At 37.1% G+C, this 23,529-nt stretch overlaps 2 protein-coding genes across 2 annotated transcripts in view; both read left to right on the forward strand.

Moving 5' to 3' along the window:
• The first annotated feature begins 3,140 nt into the window (after positions 1–3,140).
• On the forward strand, positions 3,141–6,342 carry LOC106095626 (pyridoxine/pyridoxamine 5'-phosphate oxidase). Its single transcript, XM_013262897.2, has 4 exons — positions 3,141–3,342; positions 3,404–3,560; positions 3,674–4,130; positions 6,203–6,342. Exons 1-4 carry the CDS (start codon positions 3,288–3,290, stop codon positions 6,266–6,268), a joined length of 735 nt encoding a protein of 244 aa, XP_013118351.2. The 5' UTR covers positions 3,141–3,287; the 3' UTR covers positions 6,269–6,342.
• A 1,117-nt stretch (positions 6,343–7,459) lies between these two features.
• Positions 7,460–23,529, forward strand: part of LOC106095619 (putative epidermal cell surface receptor) — a 105,465-nt gene continuing 89,395 nt past the window's right edge. The window contains exon 1 of the mRNA XM_059363583.1: positions 7,460–7,675. The gene's annotated coding sequence lies outside the window, so the exon portion shown is untranslated. The remainder of the gene's footprint in view (positions 7,676–23,529) is intronic.

Consider the following 23,529-nt stretch of genomic DNA (forward strand, 5'->3'; position numbering starts at 1 on the left):
TTGACCGCTAAATCGATCAGCTGTTTGAGATTACATTTTTTTTAAATGATTTAATAGGTGTGTTTACGTACTTTTCCAGCAAAAATTTGACAAGACTAGGAACAACTATTTTATTCTTTTTTGGATATTTATTGGAATAGAACATTGAAATATTGGGTTGCCAAAAAGTAATTACGGATTTTTCATATAGTCGGCGTTGACAAATTTTTTCAACGGCTTGTGACTCTGTAATTGCATTCTTTCTTCTGTCAGTTATCAGCTGTTTCTTTTAGCTTGCTTTAGAAAAAAAGTGTAAAAAAGTATATTTGATTAAAGTTCCTTCTAGGTTTTATTAAACATGCATTTACTTTCTTTTAAAAAATCCGCAATTACTTTTTGGGCAACCCAATATATGGCCTTTATAACAAAAAATTTTCTGATGAAAGGTTTTTTTGCCGTTTTGTTTATTTCAATAAGTAATGAGAGAGAGAGAGAGAGAGAGAAACGAGAGAAATTTGTTATTACTTTACTGGAGAGCAAGGCCGATTTAAAAAGGTGGTCTCACGTGCATTTTGACAGAGAGTGCACTTAATATTTTGTTGTTTAACGCTGAGGCCACTTACTCTGAATTTCGGTAGTAAATTTTAATAATTTCTACATATTTCGGCACATATATCTCTCCATCATGAAATGGCAAACCTTACTGAAGAGAAATATGTAAATGAGCGGCAAAATATATGGCGTCGTTTGCTGTCTCTATCTGTCTACTTTTGTAACGTCCCTGTTAAAAAACCCTGTATGTGTAAATTTTAGTGCATGTGTGTGTATATTTTCCATGCAGTAGTAAGTGATACGCAGATGTGAGGCATTTCATTAATTTCGATAACAATAACATTTTTTAATAAAAAATTTAATATAAAAAAGTAAAAGATCGCCAATTTTGGCTGAGTTATCTACAAAAAGCCAATCATACCGTCGTTTGAAGATGACACCACTTTTTATACCCACCCTCATAGGCCCGCAGGATTGGGGGTTACTAATCTAGTCATCAAGTTTGTGTGTCAAGTGTGCTCGAACGAATCTCGAATTCGGTCTAGATCGGACCATATTACGATATAGATGTCATATTGGCCTATCTGCCTAATTAAGGGTCAATTTCATTTTGCACAATTATGCTTTAGAAAAATATATGTAAATAATAAAAAAAAACTCTAAGAGAACATTTTTAAGCGTATTGCCCCATATGTGTACGTATTTATAGCTTCTACTGTGTGGTGCGAGAAAACTGTGTTCTAACGTTTTTATATTTGCGAAGTGCCATAATTGAGAAATTCACTTAAAGGCATCAGATTTATGGATTTTTTAGACTATGCCTTATTTGAAGGTCGCTATTTAAGGTGAATGTTAAATGTGTCCTAATTTGTGTCAAAGATAGAAGGACGCACTCTACAAGAACAATGTTGGCAGGATCAAATAAAATTTTCTATTGCTATTTTAAAGTCAAATAATATCTTCAAAAGAATGTTTGCAACATATCGAAATATCCATTTCCGACCCTATAAAGTATATATTGGGTTGCCCAAAAAGTAATTGCGGATTTTTCATATAGTCGGCGTTGACAAATTTTTTCACAGCTTGTGACTCTGTAATTGCATTCTTTCTTCTGTCAGTTATCAGCTGTTACTTTTAGCTTGCTTTAGAAAAAAAGTGTAAAAAAGTATATTTGATTAAAGTTCCTTCTAGGTTTTATTAAACATGCATTTACTTTCTTTTAAAAAATCCGCAATTACTTTTTGGGCAACCCAATATATGGCCTTTATAACAAAAAATTTTCTGATGAAAGGTTTTTTTGCCGTTTTGTTTATTTCAATAAGTAATGAGAGAGAGAGAGAGAGAGAGAGAAACGACAGAAATTTGTTATTACTTTACTGGAGAGCAAGGCCGATTTAAAAAGGTGGTCTCACGTGAGGAGCTGTTAGCAGCCGGCCAGGTTTGAAAGTATTAACAGATTTTTTTGACATTCTCTTTGTTGTTATCTTCTTTCTCGCATAATCTCTGCTCATGTACGCTCACGTATACACACGCACACAAATTTGTTGCGTGTTGGCAAAACGTCGATCAGCTTGATGACAATATGGCGGATTGCACCATATGACTTGTGTTTTTTGTATAGATGAGACCACCTTTGTTTCGCCATGACTGGAAAAGGGGATAAAAACACCTATTAAATAATCTAAAAGTTAGGTAAATGTAAAAAGCTTAACCAGCCTTGATTTTTCGACTTTTTAGTAAATCAGGATTCACTAATAGAAGGTTAGGTCACATGCAAAAACACAAAGTGGATAGGCCCCATAAACATCATTAAGGATGTCAAATCTGACGATTGAAAATGTCATCATATAGGAGAAAACGTAAACAAAGAATGAATGTAAAAAGAGAACAAGTTGACATCCTCAATGCCAAGTACTGCCAAATATTAAAAAAAAGTATATCGGCTGATCGCTTGGCTTAACCTTATTCAGTGAATCCTGTTAGTAAATGAATGAACGAACTATTATAACATTAATCTGACATCAGGATTCACTAATAGAATGTTAGGTCACTTGCGAAAGTGGACAGGCCCCATGAACATTAAATCTGCCGATTGAAAATGTCATCGAATAGGACAAAACGTAAACAACGAATGAATGTAAAAAGAGAACAAGTTGACATCCACAATGCCAAGTACTGCCAAAAATTAAAAAATGTAAGTCGGCAGATTTCTTGGCCTAACCGTATTCAGTGAATCCTGACTCCTAACATGGCACATCATGATGCGTGGTCATTGTAATAGTATTGGTTAAAATAAGAGGGTTTGCGTCACATGTACACATAACCATTACTCATAGTTTAAAAATCAAAATCATTTGAGTTTTTCGATGATTGGTGTCTATCGATTACCGTTTACACAGAAATGAGTAATCATTACATGTTATAAAAAGAGAAGAAAAATATGGAAACGCAAATAATATCAAGAAATAAATCGATGTACCGGTTTTGGCAAAACTCTAATCATCACGTCGGTGAGTTCGAAAATGATATGTCGTATAAACCGCCCATATTGTTATTGGCGTGATTCTCGATCTGGCAACTGCGTTTTTTACTATTGACAATTGAAACAAAAACAATTTTCAATGGCAAAACAACAATTGTTAAACATAAGATAAACTGCTAGCTTTTATTTACTATTGCAACGACATTAAACTACCTGCTTTTGTACAGCACGGATTGCGGCTGCTTAGATTAAAATTTAACCCGAATTTGATTGAATGAATCAATTATTAAAAATACGCAAGATGTCAACTGCAAGTGTTCCATTATCCGGTAAGTTGTTTGTTTTTGTGGTGCTTTAAAACAAATTGTGGACATTTTTTGGCTGCAACAGCTCTGCGCATGAAATATATGGAAAAGAAAGAAGCATTTCTGGAGGAGAACATACGGGTAAAGGAACCCATCAACTTGTTCAATGAATGGATGAGCCAGGCAATGCAAACGGAAGGTATTTTAGAACCAAATGCGGCTTCATTGGCAACAGTGAATAGGTGAGACTTACATTAAACAAATTCAATGTGTGTGTGTGTGTGCATGCGTTTGTTTATAAATATTAAGTTTCAAATTATGTAACTATAACAAATTTTGCATATATAAATTTCAGTAAAGGCTGTCCCTCCAATCGTTTTGTTCTACTAAAAGATGTTACCGCTGATGGTTTCACTTTTTTCACCAACTATGGCAGCCGCAAAGCCAGCGACATTGAAAACAATAACAATGTAGCCATGACTCTTTATTGGTGCCCCTTGCGTCGTTCAGTGCGTATTGAGGGAACTGCCGAGAAAATTCCAAAGGAAGATTCCTTAAAGTATTTTCATGAAAGGCCAAGAGCCAGTCAAATTGGCGCTTTGGCTTCGGAGCAAAGTTCCAGAATACCTTCACGTCAGCATTTGGATCAAATCGAAAAGAAAATCAAACAAGATCTGGGAGATGATAAGGAGGTACCTCTGCCCAACTGGGGCGGTTACTTGATACGGCCTCGGTTAATTGAATTCTGGCAAGGACAGACAGATCGTTTACATGATCGCATTGTATTTAGAAAACATGCAGGTGTGGAGAAGGTAAGTTTTCCAGATAAATAACAAACTCTTTTAGAAATCTGGGAGAGAATTGAATGTTTTACACTTTCAATGGATTAATGTTAGATTTAAATACCTTAGAAGAATTCTAACCATCTCAATGCTATCGCTAGAGCTTAGAGCTGGCAAACTATCGATAATCCCAACATTCGATATTTTCGATAGTTTTAATAGTAAATATCGATAGTATCGATACTATCGTTAATGTCCCATCAACTTTATTTCTTACGAAAATGTGAAGTAAAAATTAGGACATTGATTTATATAGAAGCAATATCAATGCACAGACCAAATAAAACCAAGAATTATAAAGTCAGTTGGAAGTCATGAGAGAAATCATTGTACAAATGTGAAAGTTGCGCCCCCTATAGGCCCAATGTATCTTAAAGGATATATAAATTATAGCATCGCTTATTTTTGTTTAAATATGCAAAAAAAATTACTTTTTCGATAGTATGCATCAGAAAATATCAATCGATATTCAGTAAAAAAAATTAAATATCGATAGTGCCATCTCTACTAAAGCTGGCAAACTATCGATATTCGCAACTATCACCAATGAGAAGTACAAATCAGGATATCGTTTTATATAGAACAACATCAATGCACAGACCTTTTAAAACCAAATTTAACAGAGACAGTTGAATATCATGAGAGAAATCAAGAAGTAAAATCGGGAGATCCAATAAGGAAGCTATATCAGGTTATCGGCGGATTCGAACAATGTTTAAAATACTCAACAAGTTGGACGATTAAAAATTTCTGATTGGGATATATTCACTATTTTGGCTAAATTTTGTTAAATTTTTTTTTCAAAAAGTGGAACGATAGTATCGATAGGAAAAATGTCAATCGATATCAGCCAAATCTAAAATATCGATAGCGCCATCGATATTTTGCCAGCTCTACTATTTATACCCTACACCACCACTGTGGTGCAGTGTATTCTAGATTTGTGCATTTGTTTTCAACGCTAACAAGGTGAAGAGCTAGACGCATCGATAAGTATACGGATCGGCTTAGAATCACTTCCTGATTCGATTTAGCTATGTCCGCCTGTCTGTCTGTCCATGTATTCTTGTAATCAAGGTACAGGTCGCATTTGTTGTCCGATTTTTAAAAAATTTAGCATAAGCTTTTTGGTCCAAGGTTTTTGATTTTGAAAAAAAATCGGTCCTGATTTAGGTATAGCTCCCATATATATCTCTCATCCGATGTGTCCTTTTAAAGCTGTAGGAGCCACAATTTTGGTGCGATCTCTACCAAATTTGGCACGAAGTGCTTTTTGTGACGTCCCAATATGTAAGCAAATTTCATCTAAATCGGTTCAGATTTAGATATAGCTCCCATATATATCTTTCATCCGATATGCCCTCTTAAAGCTGTAGGAGCCACAATTTTAGTGCGATCTCTACCAATTTTGGCACGAAGTGCTTTTTGTGACGTCCCAATATGTGTGCATAATTTCATCATAATCGGATGAGATTTATATATTGCTCCCATATATATGGTCTTTTAAGGCTGTAGAAGCCACAATTTTGGTTTGATCTTTACAAAATTTGGCATGGGCCGTTTTATTCAACGTCCTCATATGTGTGCAAAGTTTCATAAAAATCGGTCCAGATTTAGATATAGCTCTCATATATATCTTTCATCTGATATGCCCTCTTAAACCTGTAGGAACCACAATTTTGGTCTGATCTCTACAAAATTGTTTATGAGATGGTTTAACTGACATCCCAATACGTGTGTAAAATTTCATCAAAATTGACTTAGATAAATCTCCCCTATATGTCTTTTATGCGTTTCGACTTTTAAGGCTGTAGAAGTCACAAATTTCGTACCATCCTAAGGAAATCGTATAAGGTTCTATTCGATATATCAATAAGTATGCAAAATTAAAGTCTGACTAAATTTGGGTATAAGTGCTATCTATTAAAAGGTCCATATGTATACTCGGTGGTGTAGGGTATTATATAGTCGGCTTCGCCCGACTTTTCCCTTTCCTTCCTGTTTTTTTTAGAATCTATGATTTATTTTTTATTTTATTCTAGGAAGTTGACAATGTTCTCATACATCCTGCTGAAAATGGATGGGTTTATGAGCGCTTGGCTCCGTAATCGGTAAACATAAATAAAGCAGTGAAGGCTATAACCAAGACTATTGGCATTGGTTTGTATATACACAAGTAGAACTAATATCTCGGCTTAATTAAGAAATTTGTATATTCAATTAAAAATTTTGCTGAAACATAATTATTAGTTTACTCTTTTTTGTCATTTGTTTTTAGGAATTCAGTTAAAAAAATTGTATTTACATTTGTATTTGAAAAACAAAATAACATTTAAATATTTTTTATAATATTTTTTTAGGAGAGTTGTTTAATATAAATCTGTAGTTCTATTGATATTTTATAAATGGGCTGTGCGGCTTAAAATTAGAAATTGGGCAAATAAAAAAATAAAATAATAATAAATCGAACCTATTAAACAATTTTTTATTCTCAATAAACGATTTTGCAATATAATGCATATTGCATAAGAATAATGAATAATTCCATTAATGCGGTTATGGAAATAAATTTATCTTTTCTTGACCAAATTAATTTTCGTCTAGCCATGTGTTTTCTTGAATTTCATCATGGATTCACAAAATGAAAATACGATTGGGTGATTCGAAGGCTGTTCGTGAAAGAGGTAGTAAATAACGATTTTAATTTGGGCAATTAAAACTTTTTTAAACATGCTTTGTTTTTATTTTGTCAATCACATGTGGTGATACAATGCAAAATACCACTTTTGTATCAAATATTAATAAATGAATGAATTTCTTAGTTTTAAAAGCTTTTATCGATTTTATGTTACAATTACTTAATTTTAATGCTAAAATTTAAGTCAATATTTTTCTGTGTACACAGAGAAACGTAAAATGATTACCTATTGTAAGGGGCAGAAACCGTTTACAGAATTTAGAGTGGGACCTTCAGCTGTGTACCAAGAAGATCGGAACAAAAAGTTGTTGAAGTTGTAGCCAAAATTTCATGTGGAGTTGCCGATCCTCGTCAACTTCCTCTGTAAGGCAGCTCCTTCCTGTCCAAAGGACCGATCGCCGCGGGAACAAGGTGGCCATAGGTTATCTAAAGGCGCTAATAACTCGCCTTGTAATATCGAGCATTCAGTATTTGTGTAAGAGCCAGTGCCACCCCGCCTCTCACTGAGACTCTCCACTCGATACCGCTGATTTTCCGCGACTGCCGTTGCAGCCACTCCGTATGGAGCATTTCCCTATCCGCAACTTATGGACGCGCCTGGCAGCTCGCAGCTAAGCTTCTCATGACATCAATGAACGCCATTCAAATCGGACCTCGATGTTCCAGCCTGTGTGGTGCTTACAGCTATTCCGTGCCGGAACGAAAAGTGGTAGCGAATCGGGCAAACACAAAAAGAAGACGTTATTATTCAGTATTTAAACAACAATAATATGTGAACATGCTTAAATTGAATAAAATTAATGAATGATTTCAAATGGTAAGTTAAAAACTGTTTTCAAATAATTTAAATCTAAATCTTAATTAAAATGTGAAAAAAATATTTATTTAAGTTTCGTTAGATTAAAGTACAATCTGTGCCAACAAAAGGCGTATCTAACTAATCATTTTTATCCCTCGTTTTTGGTGGGGGTGGTTTTACCCTCCTAATGCAGGCAACATTTTTGAGGTACTATGCCATGTAAAACTTCTCTCCAAAGAGGTGTCGCACTGCGGCACGCCGTTCGGACTCGACTTTAGAAAGGAGGCCCCTTATCTTTGAGCTTAAACTTGAATCGGACTGCACTCATTGATATGTGAGAAGTTTGCCCCTGTTCCTTAGTGGAATATTCATGGGCAAAATTTGCAATTTGAAGTTTTATCTCAATTCGTTCTATGAGTTGCTTATGGTTGCTCATACGATTTCGCCGTGGGAGGCTATTGGATATTTAAAGGCGCCAATAACTCGCCTTGGCATATCGATTTATGTGGGCACTCTGTATTTAAACAAGAGCAGGTGCCACGCGGCATTTCAAGGAGACTACAATTGCTCCATATACGAAGCATTCCACTGCCAGCAGTTCTTCAGCCACCAATTCTTCATCGGCAAGGGCTGCCGCCTCAGTGTACAACGTACTGCTACAACAAAAACAACAACAATGAACACCACAATCCCATGGCAGCCGGTTATACGTACCGGATTGAACCGATGAAAGCCTTCATCGGCAAGGGCTGCCGCCTCAGTGTACAACACACTGCTACGGCAACAACATCAATGAACACCGCATAAATCAAAACTCAGAGTTGCAACCTGATTGGTGCTCATTGTCATCCCTTATAGGGGTCTCATTAATTCTGGAGGGTTCTGGTGTAGCTAAAGGTATAATTTTTGTACCCTCCACCACCATAGGATGGGGGTTAATAATTTCGTCACTCGGTTGGTAACACCTCGAAATATTTGCCTAAGACCCCATAAAGTATATATATTCTTGATCGTCATGAAATTTTAAGTCGATCTAGCCATGTCCGTTCGTCTGTATGTCGAAAGCACGCTTACTTTCGAAAGAGTTAGGTTAGGTAAGAATGGCATGGCAGTCCTTTACAGACTCACTTACACAAATTTTAAGTCCATTGTGATACCACAGTAGCGACAGATCAAGGCTGCACTGGTAATCCAAGCACGCTACCAACTCGGCTATCGGGGCGCCATCGAAGGAGTTAAGCTAGGCGCTTTTTGCATAAATATTTCTTATCAGCGTAGGTCGGTTGGGGTAGTAAATAGGCCATATCGGTCCATGCTTCGATATAGCTGTCATATAAACCGATCTGGGATCTTGACTTCTTGAGCCTCTAGAGGGCACAATTCTTATCCGATTTGGCTGAAATGAGGTGTTTTATTATGGCTTTCAATAACTGTGCTGAGTATGGTTGAAATCGGTCCATAACCTGATATAGCTGTCATATAAACCTATCTTGGGTCTTGACTTCTTGAGCGTCTAGAGTGCGCAATTCCTATCCATAACCTGATATAGCTGTCATATAAACCGATCTGGGGTCTTGATTTCTTGAGCCACTAGAGGACGCAATTACTATTAGATTTGTCTGAAATTTTGCATAAGGTGTTTTGTTATGACTTTCAACAACTGTGCAAAGAATAGTTCAAATCGGTCCAAAACCTGATATAGCTGCCATATAAACAGATATGGAGTCTTGACATCTTGAGCCTTTACAGGGAGCAATTCCTATCCGATTTGGCTAAGATATTGCGTGACGTGTTTTGTTATGACTTCCAACAACTGTATTAAAAATGGTTCAAATCGGTTCATAACCTGATATAGCTGCCATATAAACCGATCTGGGATCTTGACTTCTTGAGCCTTTACAGGGAGCAATTCCTATCCGATTTGGCTAAAATATTGCATGACGTGTTTTGTTATGACTTCCAACAACTGTATTAAGAATGGTTCAAATCGGTTCATAACCTGATATAGCTGCCATATAAACAGATATGGGATATTGATTTCTTGAGTCTCTAAAGGGCGCAAGTGTTGTCCGATTTAGTTGAAGTTTTGTACAACGGCTTCTCTCATGACCTTTAACATACGTGTTGAATATGCCATGAATCGGCTTATAGCCTAATACAGCCCCCCTATAAACCTATCTCCCTATTTTACTTCTTCTGCATTAGGTGCGCAATTCTTGCCAGATTTGGCTGAAATTGTACACAATGGCTATAGTCTCCAATATTCAGTTCAATTTTGGTCCGAAATGAACCATAACTTGATATTGTTCCAATACCATAGCAATTCTTTCCTTTTATCCTTTGTTTGCCTAAAAAGAGATACCGTGGCAAGAGCTCGACAATTGCGACCCATGGTGGAGGGTATATAAGAATCGGCCCGGACTAACTTAGAACGCTTTGACTTGTATTTAGTAAGCCTACTTTATTGAAATTTCGAACATTTGTTTTCGTTTTCTTCTTACATTAGTGCAAAAACAATTAAAAAGCCGTTGGATACCCACCACCTCGGGTATATACAGGATTCACTAATAGAAGGTTAGGTCACATGCAAAAACACAAAGTGGATAGGCCCCATAAACATCATTAAGGATGTCAAATCTGACGATTGAAAATGTCATCATATAGGAGAAAACGTAAACAAAGAATGAATGTAAAAAGAGAACAAGTTGACATCCTCAATGCCAAGTACTGCCAAATATTAAAAAAAAAGTATATCGGCTGATCGCTTGGCTTAACCTTATTCAGTGAATCCTGGGGTATATATGTGAACCACCATTCGTTAAAATCCGGCGAAAAAGGCATACCTCATGCCCCATAGCAGCTATATCCAAATATGTTCTGATTTGGACCAAATACTAATAAGTACAAGTCATTGTTCAATTGTGTATAACAAAATATTGTTTTTTTTTAGTAGCTATATCTAAAAATAAACCGATCTGAAGCATATACGACACGGATGTCGAAAAGCCTAACATAAGTCAATGTGTCAAATTTCAGTGAAATCGGATTAAAAATGCGCTTTTTATGGGACCAAGACTTTAAACCGAGATATCGGTCTATGTGGCAGCTATATCCAAATCTGGACCGATTTGGGCCAAGTTGCAGAAAAATGTCGAAGATCCCAACACAACTCACTGTCACAACTTTCGTCGACATCGGACAATAAATGCGCCTTTTATGGGCCCAAAACTATAAATCGAGAGATCGGTCTGTATGGACCGATCTGAACCAAATTAAAGAAGAACGTCGAAGAGCCTAACACAACTCACTGTCCTAAATTTCGGCGACATCGGACAATAAATGCGCCTTGTATGGGCCCAAAACCTTAAATCGAGAGATCGGTCTATATGGCAGCTATATCCAAATCTGGACCGATCTGGGCCAAACTGAGGAAGGATGTCGAAGGGCCTAACAAAACTCACTTTCCAAAATTTCAGCAAAATCGGACAATAAATGCGCCTTTTATGGGCCCAAAACTTTAAACCTAGAGATCGGTCTATATGGCAGCTATATTCAAATCTGGACTGATCTGAACCAAATTAAAGAAGAACGCTGAAGGGCTTAAATAAACTCACTTTCCAAAATTTCAGCAAAATCGGATAATAAATGTGGATTTTATAGGCATAAGACCCTAAATTGTCGGATCGGTCTATATGGGGTCTATATCAAGATATAGTCCGATATAGCCCATCTGCGAACTTTACCTGCTTATAGACAAAACAAGAACATGTGCAAAGTTTCAGCCCAATATCTCTATTTTTGAAGACTGTAACGTGATTTCAACAGACAGACGGACGGACATGCCTAGATCGTCTTAGATTTTTAAGCTGATCACGAATATAATGGGTTGCCCAAAAAGTAATTGCGGATTTTTTAAAAGAAAGTAAATGCATTTTTAATAAAACTTAGAATGAACTTTAATCAATTATACTTTTTACATTTTTTTTCTAAAGCAAGCTTAAAGTAACAGCTGATAACTGACAGAAGAAAGAATGCAATTACAGAGTCACAAGCTGTGAAAAAATTTGTCAACGCCGACTATATGAAAAATCCGCAATTACTTTTTGGGCAACCCAATATATACTTTATAGGGTCGGAAATGGATATTTCGATATGTTGCAAACATTCTTTTGAAGATATTATTTGACTTTAAAATAGCAATAGAAAATTCTATTTGATCCTGTCAACATTGTGGCTGTAGAGTGCGTCCTTCTATCTTTGACACAAATTAGGACACATTTAACATTCACCTTAAATAGCGACCTTCAAATAAGGCATAGTCTAAAAAAATCCATAAATCTGATGCCTTTAAGTGAATTTCTCAATTATGGCACTTCGCAAATATAAAAACGTTAGAACACAGTTTTCTCGCACCACACAGTAGAAGCTATAAATACGTACACATATGGGGCAATACGCTTAAAAATGTTCTCTTAGAGTTTTTTTTATTATTTACATATATTTTTCTAAAGCATAATTGTGCAAAATGAAATTGACCCTTAATTAGGCAGATAGACCAATATGACATCTATATCGTAATATGGTCCGATCTAGACCGATTTCGAGATTCATTCGAGCACACTATCATGATTATGACAAACAAACTTGATGACTAGATTAGTAACCCCAATCCTGCGGGCCTATGGGGGTGGGTATAAAAAATGGTGTCATCTTCAAACGACGGTATGATTGGCTTTTTGTAGATAACTCAGCCAAAATTTGCAATCTTTACTTTTTTATATTAAATTTTATATTAAAACATTAATGAAATGCCTCACATCTGCGTATCACTTACTACGGCATGGAAAATATACACACGCATGCACTAAAATTCACACATACAGGGTTTTTTAACAGGGACGTTACAAAAGTAGACAGATAGGGACAGCAAACGACGCCATACATTTTGCCGCTCATTTACATATTTCTCTTCAGTAAGGTTTGCCATTTCATGATGGAGAGATATATGTGCCGAAATATGTCGAAATTATTAAAATTTACTTCTGAAATTCAGAGTAAGTAGCCTCAGCGTTAAGAGCTCTACGTCCTATTTAGAGTCTGGCCGAATGGCTTCGTCAATAAGTAAAATATGCGTAATTGGTCAGACAGCAATCCACAGGTACTCCATGGGTCAGCATTGCATCCCGAAAAAAATATGGTTTGGCCCGGTTTATCGGCTGGCGGCGTCATTGGGCCGTACTTCTTCCGTGATGATCAAGACCAGCAGGTTACGGAGAAAGGAGATCGCTACCGTTCTATGATAAGAGTACATTTTTGGCCCCAATTGGATGATATGGACTTGGAGGACATGTGGTTTCAACAGGACGGCGCCACAAGTCACACTGCGAAAGTCACAATCAATATATTGGAAATCAAGTTTGAAGAACGTGTTATCTCACGAAATGGTCGAGTCGATTGGCCGCCTCGGTCGTGCGGTTTGACGCCGTTAGGCTATTCCTGTGGGACTCCGTCAAGGTGGTCGCTCGCGAACAGCTGTTAAGAGCCAGGCGGGTTTGACAGTATTAAGATGTCAGGTTTTTGTTTGCATTCTCCCTGTGGTTATCTTCTTTCACTCATATTCTCTGCTCATATACGCACACGTGTACACACATGCATAAGAACTTGTTTGCGTGTGTAGGCAAAACGGCGATTAGCTTGATGACAAGATGGGTGATTGCACCATGACATAATTACCAGGTAGTGTACGGTAAACAGCTGAGTAAAATTTTTTCTCGCAAAGTGCACTATCTGTCAACGAGTTTTGGTTGTGTGGATGTGTGCATTCTAGTTAAGAACTATAACACACACAAACAACGAAAAATTGCGAGAACTACAATAGTAACATACTCAAAATCAGAGTTGCACTAATCACGGATTTTGACAGAGAGTGTGCTCAATATTTTGTTGTTGGGCAACTGCCACTACCTGTAAATGAATATATCTTGGGTCTATGTCAAGATATATTCATTTAAAGGTAGTAGGGGTTGCCCAACAACAAAATATTGAGTGCACTCTCTGTCAAAATCAGTGATTAGTGCAACTGATTTTGTGTTGATTACAAGCTCCCGCCATTTTTCGTTGTTTGTGTGTTTTAAGGTTCTTAACTATAATGCACAAACACAACCAAAACCCGTTGACAGAAAAAGATGTACTCAGCTGTTTGCTACACACTACCTAGTTAAATATGTCTTGGGTCTATGCCAACACGCCAGCGACGATTGATGAATTTTTGACGAATATCGAACACGAAATTTCAGTAATACTGGCCGATTTATGCTTAAAAACTGTCATAAATTGGTCGATTTATGCTTGAAAACGGTCGAAAAGGTTCAGCGTCTGTACTTCTACAAGCGTGCCCGTGGTGGCCGTAAATCTAGTTCCATACATGGCATCGAACGTACTTTTACAGAAATAAAGCATTTCATTGCCAGCCGTGACCGTTTTTGTTTTATTTAAAAAATAAAAACTTTTGTAGCGCTCTTATTGAAAAACCCAATACAAAAGCTCCTTAACATTAACAGAGAGAAAATATGGCTATGTACAAGGCTTTCGACAAGGACGTAGAAGTGATGTGAGCATTCAAAGACCTTTCGCAGATTGTGAATCATTTCGACTTTTTCATACCACGCCTGTGGCAGGATTTTCTGTTGTACATGTCACTCACACCCTCAAAGAGGAGTGTATCACTTAGCCCATATGTATGTACAAACATACATTTTTACATACCTACATTAGAATGTACAGGCAGATATTTTTTAAAGGGACGTGAATCCAAGAGCATTTTCACCATCACAATAACATCAGAGTTTAGTTCACGGTAAGTGCTTGAAGGGCAGAAATAGGCAGCAAAAAAGGCACGACGCACAGTGGGAGTACAAATCTGCCGTGTGCGAATGGGTAGATATATCTCTTGGAAATTTCGAATAGTGAGAGGAGGTGTTTGCAAAAATCCCTTAAATACCCCTATCGGGCAAAGGTGGTTTCAAAATCCGGATTTTTATACCCTCCACCATAAGATGGGGGGTATACTAATTTCGTCATTCTGATTGTTACTACTCGAAATATTCATCTGAGACCCCATAAAGTATATATATTCTTGATCGTCGTGAAATTTTATGTCGATCTAGCCTTGTCCGTCCGTCTGTCCGTCCGTCCGTCTGTCCGTCCGTCTGTCCGTCCGTCCGTCTGTCCGTCCGTCCGTCTGTCCGTCCGTCCGTCCGTCTGTCTGTCGAAAGCACGCTAACTTCCGAAGGAGTAAAGCTAACCGCTTGAAATTTTGCACAAATACTTCTTATTAGTGTAGGTCGGTTGGTATTGTAAATGGGCCATATCGGTCCATGTTTTGATATAGCTGCCATATAAACCGATCTTGGGTCTTGACTTCTTGAGCCTCTAGAGTGCGCAATTCTTATCCGATTGGAATGAAATTTTGCACGACGTGTTTTGTTATTATATCCAACAACTGTGCCAAGTATGGTTCAAATCGGTCCATAACCTCATATAACTGCCATATACACCGATTTGGGGTTTTGACTTCTTGAGCCTCTAGAGTGCGCAATTCTTATCCGATTGTAATGAAATTTTGCACGGCGTGTTTTGTTATGATATCCAACAACCGTGCCAAATATAGTTCAAATCGGTTCATAACCTGATATAGCTGCCATATAAACCGATCTGGGATCTTGATTTCTTGAGCCTCTAGAGGTCGCAATTATTATCCGATTTGCCTGAAATTTTGTACGACGGATTCTCTCATGACCATCAACATACGTGTTTATTATGGTCTGAATCGGTATATAGCCCGATACAGCTCCCATATAAATCGATCTCTCTATTTTACTTCTTGAGCCCACAAAGGGCGCAATTCTTATTCGAATTGGCTGACATTTTACACAGGTCTCCAACATATAATTTAATTGTGGTCCAAACCGGACCATATCTTGATATCGCTCTAATAGCAGAGCAAATCTTTTCTTATATCCTTTTTTTGCCTAAGAAGAGATGCCGGGAAAAGAACTCGACAAATGCGATCCATGGTGGAGGGTATATAAGATTCGGCCAGGCTGAACTTAGCACGCTTTTACTTGTTTTTAGTAAATTTGCTGTGGAGGCTACAAATATTGTTAAGTGCAAAAAATTTTTTCCATGGGTTTAGGGATCATATGAAGTAAAAACAAGTAACAAGGCGTTATATACCCATCACCTCGGGTATATATATTTAAACCTCCTTTCATCAAAATCCGGTGAAAAATTCATACCTTATGCCCCATAGCTGCTATATGCAAATAGGTTCCGATTTGGACCAAATACTAATAAGTAAAAGTCATTGTTCAATAGTGTATAACAAAATATTGGCCTTTTTAGTAGCTATATCGGAAAATCTGAACCATATACGACACGGATGTCGAAACCCTAACATAAGTCACGGTGTCAAAGTTCAATGAAATCGTATTATAAATGCGCCTTTTATGGGGCCAAGACTTTAAATCGAGATATCGGTCAATATGGCAGCTTTATTCAACTCTGGACCAATTTGGGCCAAGTTGCAGAAAAATGTCGAAAGGCCTAACACAACTCACTGTCCCAAATTTCGGCGACATCGGACTATAAATGCCTTTTATGGGCCCAAAACCTAAAATCGAGAGATCGGTCTATATGGCAGCTATATGCAAATCTTGATCGATCTAGGCCAAATTGCAGAAATATGTTGAGGGGCTTAACACTGTCCCAAATTTCAGTGACATCGAACAATAAATGTGGCGTTTATGGGCGTAAGACCCTAAATCGACAGACCGGTCTATATGACAGCTATATCCAAATCTGGGCCGATCTGGGCCAAATTAAAGAACGAAGGGCCTAACACAACTCACTGTCCCGAATTTCAGCAAAATCGGGTAATAAATGTGGCTTATATAGGCATAAGACCCTAAATCCCCGGATCGGTCTATATGGGGGCTATATGAAGATATAGTCCGATATAGCCTATCTTCAAACTTAACCTGCTTATGGACAAAAAAAAAAATAATCTGTGCAAAGTTTCAGCTCAATATCTCTATTTTTAAAGACTGTAGCGTGATTTCAACAGACAGACGGAAGGACATGGCTAGACCGTCTTAGATTTTTGCGCTGATCAAGAATATATATACTTTATAGGGTCGCAAATGGATATTTCGATGTGTTGCAAACGGAATGACAAAATGAATATACCCCCATCCTTCGGTGGTGGGTATAAAAAAACATTAGCCCAAATGAGGATTCTGGGCTTTGGAATTTTAGAACTCGGGGAGTTTCTCCAGTTTTTTTTTATAAAAAATTGCCTATTTTGAAGTACATAAAGCAATCGTTTAAGTTGACACAAATTTTTCAAAATTCTTTACAAAAAAGAAGAAAAGAATCAAGGTTTTAGGCAAGTTTTTTCAATAAAAACTTATCAAAGGAAATACTTGTTTTTTGACTAAAATAGCAAAAAATACCCCTTTTCACATTTTTTGACATCCAAACTGCATAACTTTTAACTGAATTATCAGATGTGGACACTTTTTGTGGCAAAGTCATTGTAAATTTTGTCACAACTCCAAATGATGCATAAAAATGAAAATCGCACTACAAATGCTTTTGGAAATTGAAAGATACAGAGCAGGTCTCGGTCAAAATTGCAAAAAAAGTCCAAGTCGAATATCCCCGAAACCAGTGGAGATATTATAGACCTCAAGCGGACTCTTTGGTAGGGATTTTTGAGCACTATTCAACAAAAATCAGACCACAAAAACAAACTTGGCAGCCCCAACAAATTTTCGGAATGTCGAGTTGACCAGTTTTGGGGGCCTGCCAAAAGGTCCCCGGACATCCTAGGGTTTTGAAATTTTGCTAACACCTCAGCTCTTACCATTCCAAATTCAAAGAGATATCTCTGTCCGTTCCTACACGAAGTAATTTTTACTAGTTTTTTTTCGATTTTCTCCCACTGTGCGATATCTAAGAGATACTTGTATTTCTTACTTTGGTTGCATGCAAACATGCAAACCTTGTCATAAGGCGCCAAGAAACAGCAGGACTCATTTAAAAGGATTGTCAGAGAGATCGGCAATGCATTGAAAAGAAACAAAATATTTTAAATAGGAAACTTACTTGCCAAGTTTGTGACATGCAAATGCCAAACTCATAGACAAAAATCTTTACCACAAACTCGTAGGTATTTCTAAAGTTAAACAAAAAAACATATGTTAGATTCTAATTTGCATACTTCTAAGAAAATTTAAACAAATTATAATCACGCTTTATCCGTTACATCATGGTGTACAATTCTGTCGACTCTAGTATCCTAATTAGTATTCGTTATACAAACGTACAAGATACGGCCTTATAATCTTAGGTCATTCTGAGCCTTTTTGCCTTTTTTAAGAAAGCGCCAACAATTATACTTTGTTTAACGATTCAACACCAGTCGAAATGCAAAACGATATAACCAACATTTAAATAGAAACTAGTTAAACGTGCTACGCTAATACAGACCCAATCATGGGAAAATAAAAATGTCTATAAACCAAATTTCTGGCAAATCAGGCATTTAAGCTTCTGCACACAAAAAATTCAAATCTTGCTTTTTATTGGGTTGCCCAAAAAGTAATTACGGATTTTTTAAAAGAAAGTAAATGCATTTTTAATAAAACTTAGAATGAACTTTAATCAAATATACTTTTTTACACTTTTTTTCTAAAGCAAGCTAAAAGTAGCAGCTGATAACTGACAGAAGAAAGAATGTAATTACAGAGTCACAAGCTGTGAAAAAATTTGTCAACGCCGACTATATGAAAAATCCGCAATTACTTTTTGGGCAATATAATGATTTTATTAATAAACGATTTTGTTATTTGGATTTATGCTAAGCTGAAGAATTCAATAAAAGTTTAACTGGCCTAATTAAAATAAGTAATTGATCTTTTCTTCGCATAAATAAACCATTTTTGTACCCTCCACCATAGGATGGGGGTATACTAATTTCGTCATTCTGTTTTAAACTCCTCGAAATATTCTTCCAACAACTGTGCTAAATATGGTTGAAATTCGTCCATAGCCTGATATAGCTGCCATATAAACCATTCTGGGGTCTTGACTTCTTGAGCCATTAGAGGGCGCAGTTCTTATCCGATTTGGCTGAAAATAGGCATGACGTGTTATGTAATGACTTCCAACAACTGTGTTAAGTATGGCTGAAATTAGTCCATATCCTGATATAGCTGCCATATAAACCAATCTGGAGTCTTGACTTATTGAGCCACTAGAGGGCGCAATTCTTACCCGATTTGGCTGAAATTTTGCATATGATGTTTTGTTATGACTACCAACAACAGTGCTGATGTATGACGCAAATCGGTTTAAAACCTGATATAACTGCCATATCAACCGATCTGGTATCTTGACTTCTCGAGTCTCTAGAGGGCGCAATTCTCATCCGATGGGAGAAATTTTGTACAACGACTCCTCCCGATTGGGATATATATATTTAACAATTGGGACAATATGGGTATCAAATGAAAGGGTTTTAGAAGTTGAGTACACATATATTATATATGACAGCTATATCAGGTTATAGTCCGATTTGAACCATACTTGGCACAGTTGTTGGATATCATAACAAAACACGTCGTGCCAAAATTCATTCAAATCGGATACGAATTGCGCCCTCTGGAGGCTCAAGAAGTCAAGAGCCAAGATCGGTTTATATGACAGCTATATCAGGTTATAGACCGATTTGAACCATTGTTGGCACAGTTGTTGGATATCATAACAAAACACGTAGTGCAAAATTTCATTTCAATCGGACAAGAATTGCACACTCTAGAGGGTCAAGAAGTCAAGACCCAAGATCGGTTTATATGGCAGCTATATCAGGTTATTGACCGATTTGAACCATACTTGGCAAAGTTGTTGGATGTCATAACAAAACACGTCGTGCAAAATTTCATTCCAATCGGATAAGAATTGCGCACTCTAAAGGCTCAAGAAGTCAAGACCCAAGATCGGTTTATATGGCAGCTATATCAGGTTATGGACCGATTTGAACCATACTTGTCAAAGTTGTTGGATATCATAACAAAACAGCAGCTATATCAGGTTATGGACCGATTTGAACCATACTTGGCAAAGTTGTTGAATGTCATAACAAAACACGTCGTGCAAAAATTCATTCCAATTGGATAAGAATTGCGCACTCTAGAGGCTCAAGAAGTCAAGACCCAAGATCGGTTTATATGGCAGCTATATCAAAACATGGACCGATATGGCCCATTTACAACACCAACCGACCTACACTAATAAGAAGTATTTGTGCAAAATTTCAAGTGGCTAGCTTTACTCCTTCGGAAGTTAGCGTGCTTTCGACAGACGGACGGACGGACAGACGGACGGACATGGCTAGATCGACATAAAATGTCGCGACGATCAAGAATATATATACTTTATGGGGTCTCAGACGAATATTTCGAGTAGTTACAAACAGAATGACGAAATTAGTATATCCCCCATCTTATGGTGGAGGGTATAAAAAAATAAATTTAAGTTGCATTGCCTTTTAACAGGATCCTTGATGTGTCCATTTGTGTCTGTATGTATGGACGAACATGCTATCATCCGCGAGGACACATAGGCGTGTGTGTTTGTCCATTTAGTGGGCAAATTTTCTTGTTCTATGTTTTGTTTCTGTTTCTTGTTGTCGTTGTCGTTGCCGTTGTTGTTTTTGTTTTGTTTTAACTGAATTTTCATTCATTTGCATGAAAAGGAAATAGTTTTTTACCACCATAAAAAACAGGGTAGCGCGGAATGTCCATGCTTGGTTTCTAATCTGACTATTGACGGCATTCAGTTTAGCAGTGATTGTCAACATGTGCGAAACGGCCATACAGTCACATTAAAATTGTTTTCGTTCGCCTTGAGTGATCAAGTGATGTAAAAACGCGTTTTTCTTTAAATAAAGTCTTGCAATGAATTAATCTTTAATGGCATTAGCAAAGGTCACTAAGATTAAGGCGCCCAAAGAGGGGTGTTAAGGGAGAAATGAGAGAAAATTATTCATAAGTGTTGGGTCAATGGAATTTTAGCGAAATTTATCTTAGCTATAATTGTTTTGCTTATGTTTTTGTTAAACTGTGGCTGCTGCTGCTGCTGTTGTTGTTGTTATATTGAATTGCAATTTTACCAAACCGCGCCAAAACATGTCTTTATTACCTTGAATATTCACGGAAGTCTTTCTTACCGCATCCCCAATTGCCGACTCCCAAATTCCAACAATAACAACCGGAACATGCTGTTCCACAGAAAGCTGTGGGGAGAAAAGTGCAAATTGAAAACCCAAGGAAAATGAGTAAAGTATGTGTGAGCCTGTGTGTGTGTGTGTAAATTCATGGTAATGTGAAAACCAGCCACGATAACAGAAGTAGACAAAAGTCAGACATGTTTGCAGAAAATGAAAACATGCGTCTTATTTACACCCATGAGCAACTCGAGTTACCAACAAAAAAAGGCAAACAGAAACCATTAAATTAATCTAGCAAGCATCTGAAATGTGCAAAACGACTATTTGTAAATTTAATTATTTTTACAAAACAAGTTGCAATGAAAAGCGGGCAGTAGTCTCTTTCATTTTATAGAAAGTTCAGCAAACAGTCTCACTCTTAGCTTAACGTTTCCTTAAAAAACACACGCACACACACACATTTCATGTCTACTCATTATTAAGGATGTTAATGGCCCTAGGTGAGTTACAAACAATTGGCAAATTAAATCCCTTCGGAATGTTTGAATAGTTTGCGTGTCCAAAATTACATAGTTACCACAATATTTTTTTGCATATCTTTCATCAAATTGGCTGGCTATCTAAACAATGTAAAGCAAACACTTACTGAGAGTTAGCATAGTGCCACCACAAAGGTAGGACATTGAGCTATTATTTAATAAAACATAATGAGCTTGGCGAGGACATTTCAATTAAAGTAGTGTGTGTAGTAGGCCGAAAAACGGATATGGAAAGGATTAGATAGATTGGATATGTCTGTTTGCGCTTTCTTTTTTCGGTCTTAAAATCGTATTGAAATTCCATTGGAGGATATTGTGCGGCTTAGGACCATTGTTTAATGCTTTCTATTCAAAGAATAGTATAGCAAAAAACATTTAAAAGTCAGTAAAAGTGTTGTTCCTAGAAACATTTGACATTAAACAATGGTCTTAAGGCGGACAATATCCTGTATTTACATTTATAACAAATGAACAAAAATTAATGAAAGCCTCAAGCCATTAACGCCATATGGGTAGAAAAATACCCAAAAAGAAAAAAAAGAGATATCTATGAAAAATTCCATTCAAGTTAAGTAAGTTTTTGTTATGGTATATGGCGAAGTAATGACAAGTAAGAGCATGTTAAGTTCGGCCGGACGGACGAATCTTATATACCCTCCACCACGGATCGGATTTGTCATCTTCCTGAGCCAAACGTACATTTCTACGACAGTGAATTTAGTAACGTGAATCATAGTAGTAACAACACCTCACCAGAACTACGTTTTGATCTTGAGAGTTTTGAACAAAGCAATGTCGTTAGCGCTGTAGAATCGATTAAGTCTAATGCCATTGGTTCTGATGGCATTGACCCGAGATTTTTTAGGATAATTCTACCTTTTATTCTTCCGTATACGTGCCATCTTTTTAACAACATTATTTTAAGGAGTTGCTATCCACAGTCTTGGAAACGGGCTGTAATAGTCCCAATACCAACGAATAACCAGGAATTTAGGCCAATAGCAATATTTCCATACATCTCTAAGATATTTGAGACTCTAGTCAATCGGAAAATATCAGGATATATTGCGAATAATTCGCTGCTAACAGATTTTCAATCTGATTTCCGGCAAAAGCACAGTTGCACTACTCCACTTTTGAAAGTAGTTGAAAATGTAAGGAGTGATATTGACAGCAATAAAGTTACCTTTCTTGTTCTTTTAGATCATTCGAAGGCATTTGATTCCGTTGATCCCAATATACTTTGCCTTAAACAGAAACATTTATTTAAATTTTCTGAAAGAACAACGGATCTTATATTTTCCTATCTTTCGAATATTAGCCAATCGTTATGTGTTGATAGCCGGTGTTCTAGTTATCTTCCAGTCTCAAGAGGTGTTCCACAGGGGTCTGTATTGGTCCTACTCCTTTTTTCTTTATATATAGCATTGACCTTCCTGGACAGTTGCGCAACTGTGGTATTCATATGTATGCCGACGAAGTTCAGCTGTATATGAGCTCCTCGCCAGAGAGGCTGATCGATGGCGTACTTCGCCTTAATAGCGACATGGATAGGATAAACACATGAGCAAACGCCAACGGACTACTTTTAAATCCAACAAAGTCAAAGTGCCTAGGAATCGGGTGACAATGCCGCCCAATCTTGATGTGGCAATTGCTGGAGTCCCAATTGAGATTATTTCATCTGCAAGAAACCTTGGGTTGGAGTTTGATGATAGACTTTCATGGAAGAGTCACGTCAGTACGACAGTGGGCAGGACCTACGGCGTTTTACGAAACTTATATATGAGTCGACAGTATACCCCTTTGTCAATAAGAATGCTTTTGGCTAGGACATTTATTCTGCCGAAACTAGTATACTCTTGCGAGGTTTTTTACGGTTGTGATGTAACTCACTCATAACATTGCAAGTGGGATTTAACGATGTCGTTAGATACATTTTTGGTTTGCTTAAAAGAGACCGGGTATCTGACTTTGCCAGACAAGTATATGGTGTCTCATTTAACTCGTTTCTTAAGATAAGCTCGTTGCAAATGATCCAC

This window comes from Stomoxys calcitrans, chromosome 2 (genome assembly GCF_963082655.1).
Source record: "Stomoxys calcitrans chromosome 2, idStoCalc2.1, whole genome shotgun sequence".
NCBI lineage: Eukaryota > Metazoa > Arthropoda > Insecta > Diptera > Muscidae > Stomoxys > Stomoxys calcitrans.

Bases quoted from the DNA above. Each gene is read 5' to 3' on its own strand.
- LOC106095626 (XM_013262897.2), top strand. From the start codon at position 3,288: ATGAATCAATTATTAAAAATACGCAAGATGTCAACTGCAAGTGTTCCA. The intron at 3,561-3,673 runs GTGAGACTTACA...TATAAATTTCAG, and splicing joins TCATTGGCAACAGTGAATAG to TAAAGGCTGTCCCTCCAATC. The intron at 4,131-6,202 runs GTAAGTTTTCCA...ATTTTATTCTAG, and splicing joins AACATGCAGGTGTGGAGAAG to GAAGTTGACAATGTTCTCAT.